The sequence below is a fragment of the Myotis yumanensis genome, unplaced genomic scaffold (assembly GCF_028538775.1).
Source record: "Myotis yumanensis isolate MYYU_CA2020_CCGP unplaced genomic scaffold, mMyoYum1.0.hap1 SCAF_7, whole genome shotgun sequence".
In the NCBI taxonomy this organism is placed as follows: Eukaryota; Metazoa; Chordata; class Mammalia; order Chiroptera; family Vespertilionidae; genus Myotis; species Myotis yumanensis.
The window spans coordinates 13,384,567-13,400,934 of record NW_027223758.1 but is presented as its reverse complement, the minus strand read 5'-3'; the positions used below and the strand labels follow the sequence as shown (position 1 = coordinate 13,400,934).

The 16,368-nt window shown below is 50.8% G+C and overlaps 1 protein-coding gene across 1 annotated transcript in view; it reads right to left on the bottom strand.

The window, feature by feature from the left end:
- Positions 1-250: 250 nt before the first annotated feature.
- The window catches only part of ACSS1 (acyl-CoA synthetase short chain family member 1), a 56,825-nt gene continuing 40,707 nt past the window's right edge, over positions 251-16,368 (bottom strand). Inside the window, exons 6-14 of the mRNA XM_070419804.1 lie at positions 13,850-13,997; positions 13,238-13,375; positions 8,460-8,552; positions 7,207-7,319; positions 6,703-6,829; positions 5,846-5,973; positions 5,683-5,746; positions 3,285-3,403; positions 251-1,913 (exon numbers count right to left, since the gene is read on the bottom strand). Coding sequence (XP_070275905.1) covers positions 1,734-1,913; positions 3,285-3,403; positions 5,683-5,746; positions 5,846-5,973; positions 6,703-6,829; positions 7,207-7,319; positions 8,460-8,552; positions 13,238-13,375; positions 13,850-13,997 — 1,110 coding nt within the window. The 3' untranslated portion in view covers positions 251-1,733. The remainder of the gene's footprint in view (positions 1,914-3,284; positions 3,404-5,682; positions 5,747-5,845; positions 5,974-6,702; positions 6,830-7,206; positions 7,320-8,459; positions 8,553-13,237; positions 13,376-13,849; positions 13,998-16,368) is intronic.

Below are 16,368 nucleotides of genomic sequence, written 5' to 3'. Positions count from 1 at the left end.
ATTTACATTTAACTAGCCACATGTGACTAGTGTATTGGACAGCACAATCATCTAAAGACAGGTGAACTTAAGTCTAAGATGAGTGACCTCTTATTGTGTAGTTCCTCCCTAACAGATGATTGTGTGTGTGTGTGTGTGTGTGTGTGTGTGTGTGTGTGTTCTCTTTTGAGTGATAGGCCCCTTCCAGTTTTGTTCTTGGGGTTATATTCAGCAACATTATTTGATCAAAAACATCACCACAAACAGAAGAGAATGAACAAAATAAAGCTTTATTAGAGCTGCCCTGCAGATCACTCTAAGGCCCTGGGCACTGTGCAGGCTTACATCTGAGCCATTTCATAAAGAGCACCATAACTACAGTCTTCTGAGTGCACCACACGTGTGACAGGTCCAGGTGCATGGTTGTCTGTGTCTAAGCACTGTGACAATAGACCGTCACTAGGTATATCTGTGTGCTACAGCCAATGGCCACTCTGTTGGTGTCACAGGTGTACTGCCTAATCCACCCCAGAGGCCAGCACAGCTACAGGCCACAGTAAGTATCCAGTACCCCATACACTCCTTAAACACCTACACAGGTGCAAGGTACTATGGACTGTGAGGTAACTACAAGGATAACCTTTCCCTGTCCTCAGCAGGCTACCTTCCCCTGTACTCCACACCATCGTCCCTGGCATGCTTGTCTAATAAGCAAACACTTTCTGACTTGATGATTTACATCATCGTGCTAACCTGAGGGGACGTAAGGCACATTGAAAGAGAGAAACTTGATTCAGGGCTCCAGCCCTCATCCCTGGGCCTCTATGGTTCGTATGCCCCAATGACAGAATGAAGACAGGCAGAGTTCTAGCCGAATTCATGCTCTCAGTTACCGGAGTTTTCACTGGCTTCCCTGAACCACCCCACAAATTTGGAGCATGTTGACCTCCTACCAAGAGGTATCCAAGGTGGGGAGAATCTTCCCAGATCACAGCTTGGAGAAACAGAATGTGTGACTGGAGCAGCTTTAGAACTAAAAGGGGAGCACATCCATGCCACCACTTTACAAGTTGAGTTTCATTTGTACACAAACCAAGAGAAGTAGAAATTTGTATCAAAAAAAGGATGCCGCAGGCTCGAGCATTCTCAAGAGAGCTGTGTTTAGACTGACGTACAAACACTTCCGATTCAGATTTCCAGCTATGGCAAACCATCATTACGAGTGCACCCGATCCTCTCCATGTTTGCCCACGGGCAAAGGCAGACAAGATCTTCAGAACTCTAGATGTTACAAAGAGCATGTACAAGCAAACCCACACATTCCCCATGTTGTTTGCATGTTATGCTTCCAAAATATAAAAGTACAAAAATAACACATCCACCTTTTATATCTAGAAACATCTGGAAAAAACCTACCTGCTTCTACTTCTCAGTCACCTGAGCAGGCACACTTTACCGGGTTTTTCACCCTCCTGTGCAGTCTGGCGCGGGCACAGAGACAGAGACAACAGGGACTTCTCATTCAAGGAAACCAAATTCAGGACAAGGAGAACAGACTCTAACCAATTTTATAGAATCGTCACATGGGTTCTCCAACACAAAGGGGAATGGGTTTTAGCACGGACTTTCCACGAGGGGCGGTGTGGGTTATGTGCTGGGAGGGCACTGCTCTGGGACATCTAAAAACAAGCCAACTGACAGCCATGTCCTAGGACAAGTTAGGGGCTTGGGCGCTGGGTCTTGGTCACAGCCCATCACTGGCGAGCAGCCTTCTTGTCTTTGTGCTTCTGGTAGGCACTCAGTATTTCCGAGATGATGTTGGGGTCCTCCAGGGTGGTGGTGTCCCCCAGATCCTGAGCTTTGCCCGTGATGATCTTCCTCAGGAGCCTCCGCATGACTTTTCCAGACCGAGTTTTTGGAAGACGTTTCACTATCTGGCAAGGAAGGGGTGCAATATTAGAGTCTCAGGTGGTGCCCGCATACCCAGCCAGCGTCCGACTGCACTGAGGTAAGAAGGGCTCTTCCCAGGGGATCGTGAAGCCCACAGTCTCTGGTTTCATCCACCTACAATCTGGACCTGAAGCTGTATCAACCCAAAGGGCAGACTCAACTGCAAATCCTGCCGAAGCCTCCAGCAGGCCCGGGTTCCCCTGTACCTGCATTCGCTGCACTGCCGACACCTCTGTTTCTCCCGTAAGCTACATTAGCGAGGGCCCCAGGCAGCAACAGAACCAAACACGTGCCACAGCAGCTTGTCTCTACCCCCTGGCCCGGGTCTGGGTTGCTTTTGTCTTACGTAGGAGGTGAGAGCTACTTAAGAGAAACAACATTGTCTTGCTAGGGTGTAGAAATTTAGCATTTCACATTTTCCAAAAGCCGCGACCCATTCACGGTCAATGGCAGTACCTTAGGAGCTGTATTTGGGCTCTTTAATAATGACCTATTTTTTTTGAAAGAGTTCAGTTCATGCAAGGAGAGTTTGGGTCTCCCTGAAACTCTGGTCCCCAGGCCCACAGCTTGACCTTGTGCCACACCAAGTGGGGCTTCAGAGGGCCGCTTCCAGGCGAAGGAACGCCATGGGGGAAATGTAACACAGGAAGGAATGAAACCCTAACGGGGCTGAGAGGGTGGCCCAATTCTTCCACTAAACCACTCCAACCAGGGCTCCCTCAGATAGGCTCTGCGGCATCTGCTTTGTTGGCACTGGGAAAGGTGTTCAGAAACCACCCAGGGCCCTGACCGGTTTGGTTCAATGGATAGAGTATTGGCCTGCGGACTCAAGGGTCCCAGGTTCGATTCCAGTCAAGGGCATGTACCTTGGTTGCGAGCACATACTCAGTAGGGGGTGTGCAGGAGGCAGCTGATCGATGTTTCTCTCTCATCGATGTTTCTAACTCTCTATCCCTCTCCCTTCCTCTCTGTAAAAAATCAATAAAATATATTTAAAAAAGAAAAAAGAAAAGAAACCACCCAGGGGCTGAAAAACTTCGGTACTTTCCACATGTTTCTCCATTTCTCCCTAATTTTCTTCTGCTCCTTGTAACCAGCCCTCAAATGCTAAAATAAGAGAGCATCTAGTCCTGCTCAGCACTACCCCTGAAGAGGCAAGCTGTTCAAACTGATGCCGCTACGTCTCCCTGCCCGCCCCCGCCCCCTCTCTGACAATATAGCCATCTGCCACCCTCACCTACCACCCAGGAAACCAAACAGCTGGTGTCAGTTTTGTTGTGATGTTAGTTGTGTGAAGAGGAGAAGAAGGTGTAGATGAACAGTGCAGTCCAATCTGAGGCCATAAGTCCACTCACCAGAATCTCATCGGGCACAGCATACTTGGCAATCTTGGTGGCCACTGTGGACCTGAGCTCATTCACCACTGCATCTGCATCACCTACGTCATCTTTCAACACAATGAAGGCAAATGCAGCTGGAAGGAGAGCAAGATTTTAGGATGTTAGCCCAGCGGTTCTCAACCTGTGGATCGCCAATCTGTGGGCTGAATTAAAATTTTAAAACTACCAGAGCAACACACACTGATTACCAAAATTAAAACACAGTAGAAGTATATAAAATAAAACCACACCTTCCCTCCTGGCTCCCTCCCTTCACTCCACTCCTTAAAGGCAGAGCAGAATTATGATTGGGAGAGACTGTCCTTGCTCCATATCCTGGCTCTGCCACTTGCTACCTGTGAGGAAGGCACTTAGCCATGCTATGGCACAGGTTTCTACCCGGGACCTGGGGAGCTAGCAGTACCTGCCTCATGGCTGCGTCAGGATTAAATGGTGACAGCCCCTGCACAAAACCCACAAGGAGAAGGTTCTCAGGGGCTCTGGCTGCTGTCCCCAGACATGAATTTTAAAGCTAACTCCTGGGTCTACACTGCCATCTTTTAGATCACACTGGACATGCTGCCATGTGCCCCCTTGTCGCTAACTGGCACCCTTCCCTGCCAGTCACTTGTATCTGTAACGAGATGGCAATAAAATGAGCCTGGATTGGTGAATTCCGAGCAGGGATGGGTCAGGAAAGCCTAGACGTGGGAGAAGAAGTTGGCTGCGAGCCCAGAGGAGGCATGCAAGGCTGACCTCAGGGACTAGTGAGCCAGGCTGATGGCAGAGGCATGGCACAGTGGTCAGATGAAGCTCAGGCAGAGAGCATGGGCACAAATAAATGCACAAAAGCTTTCGCAGATGGCTTTAGAGTTTAGCAAGAGCAGTTAATGGGTTATGTACTACAAATGGACAGATGCTCGATTTTGTAAGAAATCAGGAAAATACATTCATCATACTCATTAATGTACAATTCTCCCCCACCAGCCTGGCAGGCATGAAAAGCCTTGGCAATATCAGCCGCTTAGGATGCCAGGGAGCAGTGCTGAGAGCTGCTTACGGGAGCGTGGCTTCACTCCCAAGGGTCGTGGGTTCGATTCCCAAGGCCTTGAGAGTCACACATGAAGACCTGCTCCCATCTCCACCCGCTCTGGTCCCTAAGAGCTCCCCTCAGCCCAGTCTCCTGTTAACAAAGGGAAGGCAGCCTCATGGGCACAGCCTTCTCATGGCAATGGAATGTAATTTTTTAGAGCACTGACATAAATATCAATTTTCACACAGGGCCAATTTAGAGCAAGTGCTGAGCAAATACCGGAGCAGTGACACACGTGGAAGGGAGACCTGTGATCTCTGGGACACACAACACTGACTGTCTCTGACAGCAGGAGGAAGAGCACCCAGGCCAGACCACTGGGAAGGCAGCTGAGGTCAGTCCACCCAGCAGTGCAGCACAGGGTCAGTGGATCTCCAGGTTACACAGGGCCAGTGTGGCCACAGTGCCCCTGGCATCACAGCACTCAGGTGACCCTGCACCTTCCCACCTGCTTAAAAACCAGCAGACTTTGGGACAAAGTATGTCCATGGTACAGAAGACAATTCTGGCCCTCGCCGGTTTGGCTCAGTGAATAGAGCATCAGGCTGTGGATTGAAGGGTCGTGGGTTCGATTCCAGGTCAAGGGCACATACCTCGGTTGCAGGCTCGATCCCCGGCCCTGGTCAGGCCACATGAGGGAGGCAACCAATCATTGTGTCTCTCACATGGATATTTCTCTCTCTGTCTCTCCCCCTCCCTTCCATTCTCTCTAAAAAATCAATAGAAAAATATCCCCAGATGAGGATTCACAACAACAAAAAGAAGACGTTTCTGATCGCTTGCTCTGCGTTGCCCGCTGCGTGTCGCTGTGCAGTGGGAACCTCAGGTCAAATTCCTCTAAAAGGAGTCCCGGAGCAGCAGAGGAGGCCGCCGGGCACAGCCTGGTCGGCCAGTGTAGCTGTAGAGCTGGCACTGGGTCTGTGCACCAGCCTGTGCAAGGAGATGCGGTGAGCAAGGCAGGGCGTGTCACCCTAAGTCCTCTGTGATGGCGCTGTCAGTCACCACGCACAGAGCAGCGAACTCCCCAGCTCAGCTGGAGCCAAAGAGCTCAGGGCTGCTTGCGGATGCGTGTCCTCAAAGGACAGCAGAGCCAGGGCATCTCAGAAACCTGGCCTTAGTCTAACAGGCATACTGCTCAGCCTCCTCACCCCAAATCTGCACTTGAAAGAGAAGAAAACCAACAGCTTCACCCATAAACACCAGAGGCTGTTGTCTCCAGAGGCTGTTGTCTTTACGGAGGGGCTGTGATGGGAGTGAGACCAGAGTTCCTCTGCGTCTCACCTTCTCCTTTGATGTCGTGGGGGTAGCCAATGACAGCGGTCTCGGGCACTTTAGGGTGGCTCGCCTGCACAGAACAGAAGCAAAAAGGCAAAATATGTGGGAGGGTGAACACCTGACACCGCAAATGACAGCCCCCAGCCGGGCGAACATGGCCTGTGCTCACCATCGCATCCTCGACCTCCGCAGTGCCCAGCCTGTGGCCGCTGATGTTGATGACGTCGTCCATCCGCCCCGTGATCTGGTAATGGCCTCCCTCGGTTCGGAGAGCTCCGTCTCCAGTGAAGTAGTAGCCTGCACCCGAGGAGGGAATTCAGAGCCAGCACCTCCCAACCAGGACCCAGCGGAGCTCGCATCCTTCCTTCTCAGACACAAGGGGGCCGTGTCCCAGCCATGCTCTACCCAAGGAGCCATGCTCTACCCAAGGAAGCTCGGAAGCCCTGCACCCTGCTGGCCTCCTGCCTGCTGGCCCTCCCTGCAGGAGCCACTGTCCAGCTGTGCCACGTGGCTGTTGCTAGGGCAAGGGCAGATGGCGCTGACGCAACCAAATGCAATCAAGGCTGCAAATGTCTGGGGAGCAGAAGACATTCGAGGAGTGCACTCAACTTTCCCCCAAAGTGAGTCTTGTTGAGACTCGAGACTAAAGATCCTGGGTTCCAATAGCTATACTATATATGCAAACTCCCAACCAACGACACAAAAGCCACCTGTGGGGAAAATAAGCCGGAAGAAAACGTTCAGCCATCCTGACAGGTTCCCCGACAGCCTGAGGCGTCCACACCATGGGCCATGCGCGCAGGGGTCTGCACGCTCTCCCCCTCAACCCCAGCACATTCCCAAGGGGAGTCTTTTCCCGTTTTAGACATAAAGTCAGGGAGGCAGAGGGGGAGGGAGCAGGACTTAAGTTCATGCCTCAAAGCACCTGCTCTGAACCTGCATGAGGGACGCTCACAGGCACTGTCCCCTTAGAAACATGTTCTGAGAATAGGGCTCCAGCAGGGTGTGGAAAGGCATCCCGCTCACCTGGGTAAACCTTGAAATAGGTCTCTAGGAACCTCTGGTGGTTTCCGTAGATGGTCCTGGACAGGCCCGGCCAGGCCTGTGAGAGGCACAGAGCCCCGGAGACATTGTTGCCCTCCAAAACGTTCCCCTGCGGACCAGGGAGACATGCATTGGAAAATAAGGACAGATTATGCTTGAGAGGCAAAGAACTGAAATCAGTATCATCCCCCTAGCTGCTTGGCTTGAGGCAGAAAAATAGCAAGTGTGCCCCGAAGGAGCTGTCCAGAGCCTCTTGCTCTGTGAGGAGCCCTCCTGGAGAGGGCTTCCGCCCCACGTGGTGACTGCATTCACCGTGTCTACAAGAAGCCTGAGGTGCATGCTTCTGAGGACACAGGCTCCTCCCACCACCTGCCAGGCCCTGGGCATGTGCGATGTGGGCGAGTGGGCAACGGAGGCCAGGAAGGCAGGAAGAAACACCAGGGAGCTCAGTGGGGTGTGCGTGGAGGAGGGGAGGCCCTTACACACCTTGTCATCCATGAGGACCGGGATAATGCCAAAGAAGGGCCTCATCGCCATGGCAGGGAGGATTTCCGCCCCTTCTTCCGAGGGCCGTGGTGCGATGCAGATGCCGCCTGTCTCTATGGGGATGACAGGGAAGAAATGCCGATGGGCCGAGGGGCTAGTGCCACATTTATCCAGGCCAACCCACCAAGAATCTGGGACAGACTGGCTGGGACAGAGTGGGTGGAACTGCCGATTTGGAGCAAGGAAACAGCCCCTACTGTCACAAGGACTTTTCTCTGAGACGAAACTAGACTTGGATCCTGGTCCCCTCCACTGTGGGTGGGGAGTGGGCCCAGGCAGGGGGCTCCGGCCCAGGTGCTGTGGCTCCATAGCCTCGTGGGTGCTGCCTCTCCTCCTCCACGGCCCCATTGGTCCCGCCCTCGCATCAGTGGAAGAGGTGGAGCCCACCTACTCGCACAGGAAGATGAAGAATTGCTTCTGGACCAGTGCCCCAAACAACAAAACCAGAAGCCCACAAATTCGGTGTCGCATTATTTCTCTTCCTTCCGTCAGCCTGAATGGCAATACCTCACGGGACTCAGCTGTAACCTTAGTCCTGTGCCCTCCTGAATGCCCCAGTCTTCTGGCTTCCAGAAAGACAAGGCCTCAGCTACATCAGTGGTGGTCGCCTGCCCCAAACATCCTAGTAAGTCAGATACTCAGGAGACGAGGGGGCAAATCTAAACCAAATGCCACAGAAAACTCCTTTTCCCACTAAAATTTAGATTTAGACTTAGAGTCCCTTAAACAGCAGGGCTCATGCTCATCGCTCAAGTGCAGAAAGGGGCCCTCAAGAGGAGAGTGAACATTTAGCTGAGTGCCTACTGCATGTCAGGCCTGGGGCAACATGAGTGAATGGTCCCCTTTCATTTCATCCTCATTCAGAGCCTGGAGGGAGAACCCCATTTTACGAATGAGGAAACCGAGTCTCAGAGAAGTCATTACACATCCCAAGTCTTACAGCTGCAAAGCCAGGCTCCCCCTCTGAGCTTCAGCCACCAGGTTTTCCACAACCACCTATGTGGAGGGCTGAGGCGTTGGTGGTATTGATCCCACATTCACACGCCTCACGCCTGAGCCCCCCCACTCGGTGCTCGGCCGCGTGCTCTCAGTGCAGTAACACGAGAGCACAGCTACTGCAGGAAAGGCCCACGTGCCGCGCCCTGCACGGGTTCCCAGGGGGCCCTGACGCTCCTCCTGGGAGACGCTCTCACCTGTCTGCCACCAGGTGTCCACCACCGTGCATTTTCTGTCCCCCACCACTTCGTGGAGCCAATCCCAGGCCTCACGGTTGATTGGTTCTCCCACTGAAATCACACACAAAAGAAAAAAAGACATTAACAGGCCTCAATAAACCCCAAACCCAAAAGGAATAGATTGTTCAGGGGGAAACAGCTCTGTAATTTTCCTCAAGGGCATAAAAAGGAGGTTTAAAAAAGCACTGAAATCTTTCACGTTATGGCCATCAAAGAAATAAAAGTTAAATGGGGTGTTTTTACCATTGGAGGGTCAAAAATTTTTTTTTTAAATGACAAGAATGTAGGGGAAAGAATACCTCAAGCACGGTAGGAGTGTAATTTGATGCAGCAATTTTGGGGAACAATTTGGGTATTTCTCTTAATATTTAAAAGTGCATACATCCTATACACCTACTTTGGTCAACTGGGGCAGGTTACATTCAAGTTACTATAGGTCTATTCTATTACTTAGAAATGTCACTCCTGACACACACTCCACAAAAACGGTGTTCACCAAAAATGGACACAGACAAGAATGCTCACGGTGGCCAAATACTAAAACACTATCCATCAAGAGCGGAATGGAGAAATAAAATGTGATGGATTCATGCAGTGAAATATCATACCACACAGCATGAAACTGAGTAAGCCACCACTACCCCCACACCAGCAGGGATGAACCCCAGAGTCACAACCCCAAGCAACTACAGCAGGCACAAGAGTAATGCATGCAGCACAAGCCCATGTATATGAAGTTCAAGAACAAGCACACCAATCCACGTTGAGAACAGCAAAGTAGGGGTCATATTTGAGGGCTCCTGACTGGGAGGGAGCATAAAGGAGGCCTTCTGGGTACTGGAAATTGCTATGGATTGATCTGCATGTGGTCACATATTTAGACATATATGTAAGCAGTTTGAAGCTGAACACCTGACATTGTGTATTTCACTATATTTTATACCTCAATGGAAAGGGGGAAAGTGCTTATGCCCCAAGACCCTATCGCTGATTCTCAGTGTCTACCTGCTGGGGTCTGAATGTGTATGTCTCCCAAATATATGCTGAATTCCTACCACTAAGACACTACCCTAATGACACACCCACACCAGACTAGCATTCAGCCAGAACTTGCAGGTTCTGACATACTTTTGCTAAAATACTGAAATGCTCCCATGCTGGTTGTCTCTTCCTTGGGACCACCCATGAAGCAGCAGCTAACCAAGGCCTGTCCTGACTGGGGTCTTCCATGCTGGTCACCCAGGGGGCTGGGTTTCGTGTGTACCGCCCCTGCACTCACGTATGCCCACAAGGAGGCAGGAAGATGCCACTGCAGCACTGGGTGATACTGGGAAACTGCCAATAGCCCCAGTAGCCAACCACAGGGACGTGACTACAAGGACCATGGCAATTCCCACAGGAGGGTGTGAGCAAGTTTTCAGAGCCATGTGGAAAACTCTGACTATTGTGGAGTTAAAATAAACATCACGTTATAACAGTACAGTGTGATGACACTCATGATGAAGAAATCATCTCAGAGCCGAGCTGTGTCTTTGCACAGAAATACAACTTTGAGGAACATGTTAGAAGGTATGTAAACAGCAGGGTCCCCTGGGGCAGCACTCAAAGAGGACCACATCAGGAGACAGCACCAAGCTGGCCCTGTCCATGGCAAAGGTAGCTCGGTGATGGTGTGCACACGTGCCTTAGTGTGCACTTTTATTAGTGTAGATTATTCCTGTGTTACTTATAAAATTTAAAGTTAAAAAAATCTCTTTTAATCCTCACCCCATGGGGGTGTGGCCAGCCTGGGTGAGGGGATGAGGGCCTTTTTCAGGCTGGCCACACTCCCTTCAGGGTGGAGGTCCCTACTGGGGTGCCTAGCCAGCCTGGGATAGGGGCTGATGGCCATTTTCAGCTTTCATGGCAAAGTACTGAGTTTGCTTCTTATAATAAGACTAGTGGCCCGGTGCACAAAATTCGTGCAGGGGGGCGGGGGGACGGGGGTTGGTCCTTCAGCCCGGCCTGCACCCTCTTCACTCTGCCTCTAACTACTCTGCCTGCTGGCAAGCTTGCCCCCAAATGTCCCCCCCCCACACCAGCTTGATCACCCTCAACTGCCTCCCGTGCCAGTGTGCTCGCCCCTAACTGCCCACCCTGCTGGCCTGCTTGCCCCCACCTTTCCTCCCCACTGGCTTGCTCACCCCCAATGCCCCCCTGCTGGCCTACTCACTCCAAATTGCCCCCACCCCCACTGTCCTGATCACCTGCAACTGACCCCCACTGATGGCCTGCTTGCACCCAACTGTCCCCCCTGCTGGTCTGCTTACCCACAACGGCCCCACCCCCCATCAGCCTGATCACCCACAACTGCTGTCTCATCCTGGCCTGATCACCCACAACTGCCCTCCCTCTTGGCCTCTAACTGCCTCTACCTCGGCCCCAGAACCATGGCTTTGTCCAGAAGAATGTCTGGAAGGTCTCCTGAAAGGTCTCTCAGTCTAATTAGCATATTACCCTTTTATTAGTATAGATAGAGGCCTGGAGCACGTGTGGGGGCCAGCTGGTTTGCCCCAAAGGGTGTCCCGGATCAGGGTGGGGATCCCACTGGGGTGCCTGGCCAGCCTGGGTGAGGGGCTGATGGCTGTTTGCAGGCTGGTCAAGCCCCACAGTGGGGATCCTCACCCCATGGGGGTGTGGCCAGCCTGGGTGAGGGGATGAGGGCCTTTTTCAGGCTGGCCACACTCCCTTCAGGGTGGAGGTCCCTACTGGGGTGCCTAGCCAGCCTGGGATAGGGGCTGATGGCCATTTTCAGGCTGGCCACACCCCACAGCCACCCAAGCTCCCGGCCTCTCCTTTTTTCTTTTTTCTTTTTTTTTTTCAGCGCCTCCTTGCGTGGAGCCCAGGGCCGGCCAAGGCAGGTGGGAAGCTTGGCTTCCTCCATCACCAGGGGCAATCCCAGCCTCCTGCTCGCTCCAGCTCTGTGGCTGCCGCCAAGTTAGTTGGGTTAATTTGCATACTCGCTCCTGATTGGCTGGTGGGTGTAGCGGAGTGGCAGAGCGATGGTTAATTTGCATGTTTCTCTTTTATTAGTGTAGATTATTCCTGTGTTACTTATAAAATTTAAAGTTAAAAAAATCTCTTAAGAAATGTAAGTCTTGAGTGAGCTAGATTCTGCTGACTGACTGGTAAGATTAAAAGAAGTCAAAACACATTGCCGAAACCGGTTTGGCTCAGTGGATAGAGCATCGGCCTGTGGACTGAAAGGTCCCAGGTTCGATTCCGGTCAAGGGCATGTACCTGGGTTGCGGGCACATCCCCAGTAGGAGATGTGCAGGAGGCAGCTGATCGATGTTTCTCTCTCATCGATGTTTCTAACTCTCTATCTCTCTCCCTTCCTCTCTGTAAAAAATCAATAAAATAAAAAAATTAAAAAAAAAAAGTCAAAACACAGAAGGCTGAGGGCTGTGAGGGCTAATCCAGCCTAGAAGGGGCCTGAGCTATGACCACATCAGGAGACAGCACCAAGCTGGCCCTGTCCAGGTATGAAACATACAGTTTGCCTGAGAGCCAACCACCCAAGTTCCACAGCAGCCAAGGAAACCCCAGGAGCAGCACAGAGAGGGACCTTGAGGGAGGGTGGGCATCCTGAGCTTGGAGGGGGCAACAGGACACTATAGGCAAGGGGGGCAGAGTGAACCAGGACCCTACATCCTGTGCCAGCACCGCTCACCTACATCACTGACAAGTAATGTGTGCACACCATCACCGAGCTACCTTTGCCATGGACAAAAGTGGCAGAAAGACACATCCCATGAAAAACCACCAAGCAGATCTGTCTATTCACCACAGAGCATGAAGGGTCTCCCACCTTATTTTCCTTCCTGACCACACCTGGCAGCATGTGTAGGGACACCAGGGAAAAGCAGAGAGAACAGGCAGGGCCTCCGAGCTACCCTCTGAGTTAATCCCATATCCTTTCCCCAAAGCTTTCAAGTGCCTTGGCAACCTCAGTTAAAACTAAAAATGGAGATAACCTGTACTCTGCCACCACTTGCATGGAAATATCTAGAGTGAGAACAGTGCACAGCACGGAATGACATGTATTACAGGGCTTGGGAATAACCGGTGCCCAGCACCATGGGAATGCTCAGTGACCAGCAGTTGACTTCCACAGGGCAATCCCAGGGCAGCCACTGAAGACAGGGCTCAGCCCTTACCTTACAGAGTTGGTAAGGATTCATAATAAGGATGCCGCCCGCTGGTGTAGCTCAGTGGTTGAGCATCGACCCATACTCCAAGAGGTCGCTGGTTCAATTCCCGGTCAGGGCACATTCCCAGGTTTCGGGTTCAATTCCTGGTAGGGGGTGTGCATGAGGCAGCCAACCAATGTTTCTCTCTCATTGATGTTTCTATCTCTCTCTCCCTTCCTCTCGCTCTAAAAATCAATAAAAATATACTTTTTAAAAAAGTATTTCAGCACTGAAACAGATCTCAATGGTACAGTCATAATAATAATAAAGCCCATAATAAGAATGGATGCAGCAAGTATCTGGAGTGCTGTGCCCAGACTGTTAACAGCTGTGGGCTCTGGGGAGGGGCTGACAGGCCTCTGCTTCCTACTCGACGGGGTCTGACATTGTTTGAATTCACCACGGACACAGACACGTAGCTTTTGTGATTAAAACCATCTAGAAGCCTGCAGTGGCTCTGACAGACAACACCCACGCCCTCTCCATCGACAGAGCAGTGCTCACCTGACCCCAGAGTCCGCAGGGACGAGCGGTCATACTTCTTCACCCAGGTGTCGCCATATTTTATCAACAGCCGGAAAGCCGTTGGGGCTCCATAGAACTGATTGATCTTCAACCTCTGCACCACTTCCCAATACCGACCTACAAAAGGGCCCCAATTCAGTCCATCAGAGAGCCCACCAGACAGTATCCATTTTCACCCAATTTAGAGATTAGTCAGCAATACTGGGTACTGGACACATGCAAGCCTGCACTCAACACCCATCACTGGGATGGGAAGGGAGACCTCTGGGAAGGGGCTCCCTGTGGCAGTCAATCCCCGACACCCCCCCACCCGCAGGCTGGCCCATTTGTAAAAAGCCCCCACCTGGCTCTGGACAGCTCCACCCCCATAGTATACCCCATATGATATAGTGAGGAATCAGTTAAAAATATGTTTCTGTGAATTTAAAAATCAGCCATGTAGCCTTCATGTAGAACTCGTGTTCAGTTGCACTTAAATGGTCTCTAAAGTGGTGGCTGGTGCTTCCCCTGGAATACGGCGACAGGCCGCCAATGCCTGTGTCTTCCAGGGCGCTCCCTCCCAGGGACCCGATTTGGGTTCCCAGTCCTCACCAGGATCAGGGTAAACTGGAGTGCTCTCAAAAAGGACACTGGTCGCTCCATTGCAGAGGGGCCCATATAACACGTAGCTGTGCCCGGTGATCCAGCCAATGTCGGCCACGCAGCCGAAGATGTCTCCCGGCCGGTAGTCAAACACATGCTGCAGAAACAGGAGAGGCTGTCAGAGCCCGTGACCCACGTGTTCTATAACTACAATGTAGCCGCTCCATTGGCCACAGAGAGCAGAGGGGTACGTGAAAAGACAACAACACGCTGACTCTGGCAGAGGACAGTGAAAGAGGCCAGCCCTCAGAATGCACATGGTGCAAGCCCCAGCTTGACAAAGCCAATCTGCATGCAGAGGCCACACTAGCGCTGGTCTTGCCGGGGGACTGCATGTGAGGGGCGAGGCAGGGCCTTGCAGGGGCTGAAGATGCCCCATGCTTGTGTGTACTCACAGGGAATACTTTATCGAGTGGTATGTATAAGGGCATCTTTCTGCATTGTTATACCACAATTTAAAAAATTATTTTTTATACATGTAGTTTTTTTTTAATTCGTTTATTTTAGGGAGAGAGAGGAAGGGGGGGAGAAACATTGATTTGTTGTTCCACTTATTTATGCATTTATTGATGGATTCTTGTATATGCCTTGACTGGAAATCGAACCCATAACCTTGGGATCGAACCCACAACCTTGGTGTATCAGGTTGACAGTATAACCAACTGAGCTCCCTGGCCAGGGCAAGTTATGCCACAATTTTTTGAAACCCTTAAAAACTGCAAAAAAAAAAAATCCTATATAATAAAGATATAATATGCTAACGGTCATTACGCCTTGAAGCATAATGACCGACCGCATAACCGGATCACGGGTCATCAGGAGGATGGGGCAGTGAGCTACAGGAGGGGGCAGGGCAGCAAGCTATGAGGGGAGGGCGGGAGGAGGAGTGTGGGGGGAGCTACAGGAGGGCGGGGCAGTGGGCGGAGAGCTACTGGAGAGCAGCAGTGAGCTACTGGCACACGGACTCCTGCACAGGGCTACTCGTTAAAGAATAAAAGGCCAGAAATGCCTCAAGCATCATCAGCTTCTAAGACTTAATATTCCCCAAACCAGTTCACATTCCCATCATCCTTTCAGAGTCAAATGTCCTTTTCCCTGAAGAAACCAACTGCCCTAATATCCTCTGCATGTGCACACAAACACAGGTGCACACATACATAGACACATGCACACACACACACACACACACACACTCTTATCTACAGACGGCTCAAAGGTTCTATTACTAATACTTCCCCCCAAAATCTCATTGTATTGAAAAAAAATTCAAAAGATGGTGCTTGTCCCTATATCTCCACACTTCTTTTGTTCATGTATGTAATTTCCTGGAAATGCAAAACACCTTAAAAATGCAAAAATAAAATAAAATAATAAATCTCTCACCTTAGCTTCCCTAATATTAATTTTTTAATAAATTGATGGAAAAAATTTGATTCATTCTGTGACTTTCTTGGTATTTTGTCTCAGTGTTTATTTATATTTTCCAAAGTATTTTTGCTTACATGATATAACTTCCCTACCAAGAACTGAGAAAGGGTGGGGTTTTTCAGATGAGCACATGAAGGTCTAGAAAGGTTCTGTGACATGCTCAAGGTCACCCAGCAGCCAGAGGCCACTATTTTAATAAGTGTTTGTATTAAGTGTAACACACTGTATGCTCAGCCTGGTTCTGTCCCACATCTGTCTTTCCGCCTCACTTTCATATCCTTACGGTTGGTGTGAGTGGCCACCAGTGGGACCTGGACATTGCCACACGGAAGCTGTGTGCATGCGGCCCAGCACCTGCTCCTCATCCACTTTCATTCAGTAAGTTCACCTCCCACATGACCCCGCCTGGCCAATCAGCATATTTCACCCCCATCCCCACCCCCACCCCCACCCCCACCCTGACCACAATGACTGGGATCGTGGAGGCTCCCTCTGGCCCATGGGGAAGCCAAGTTGATAGCCTTTTTGGGAACCTCATGGACCTAGAAGAAGGCTGAGGCAGGGAAGATACCACGACCCAGGACAGTGTCCAAGCCCTGACTGGATGGGCCTGGGCTTTCAAGTCACTTCCCTTTGCTGCTGGCACCTGATGGAGCTGAGTTTTGGTTCTGCAACAGAGAGAGTCTGGTCCACAGATGTTATATTGAAACCTAATTCCACCTGGAAATGTCAGCCGCTTCCCAAAGCAACCAAGGATGCCATGTGACACTGCAATCCTCCACCAACATTAACATGAGTACTGATTTCTAAACTGATTGATTGGAATAACAAAACGTGTCATAGAGTTTGCTTTATAATCCCTCAAGATGGCTTACTGTAATATTATAATTTCCACATACTGTCCTCAATTTAAGTTTCTTTATCAAAGTGAATTTTTTACTTTTAAAATATAGTCCCAATGGGCAGGGTCTAGAGGTCACGATAGTTTTAGGGGCTCATGGAAATGTTTTATTTTCTCTTAAAATCAGGAGAAAAATATG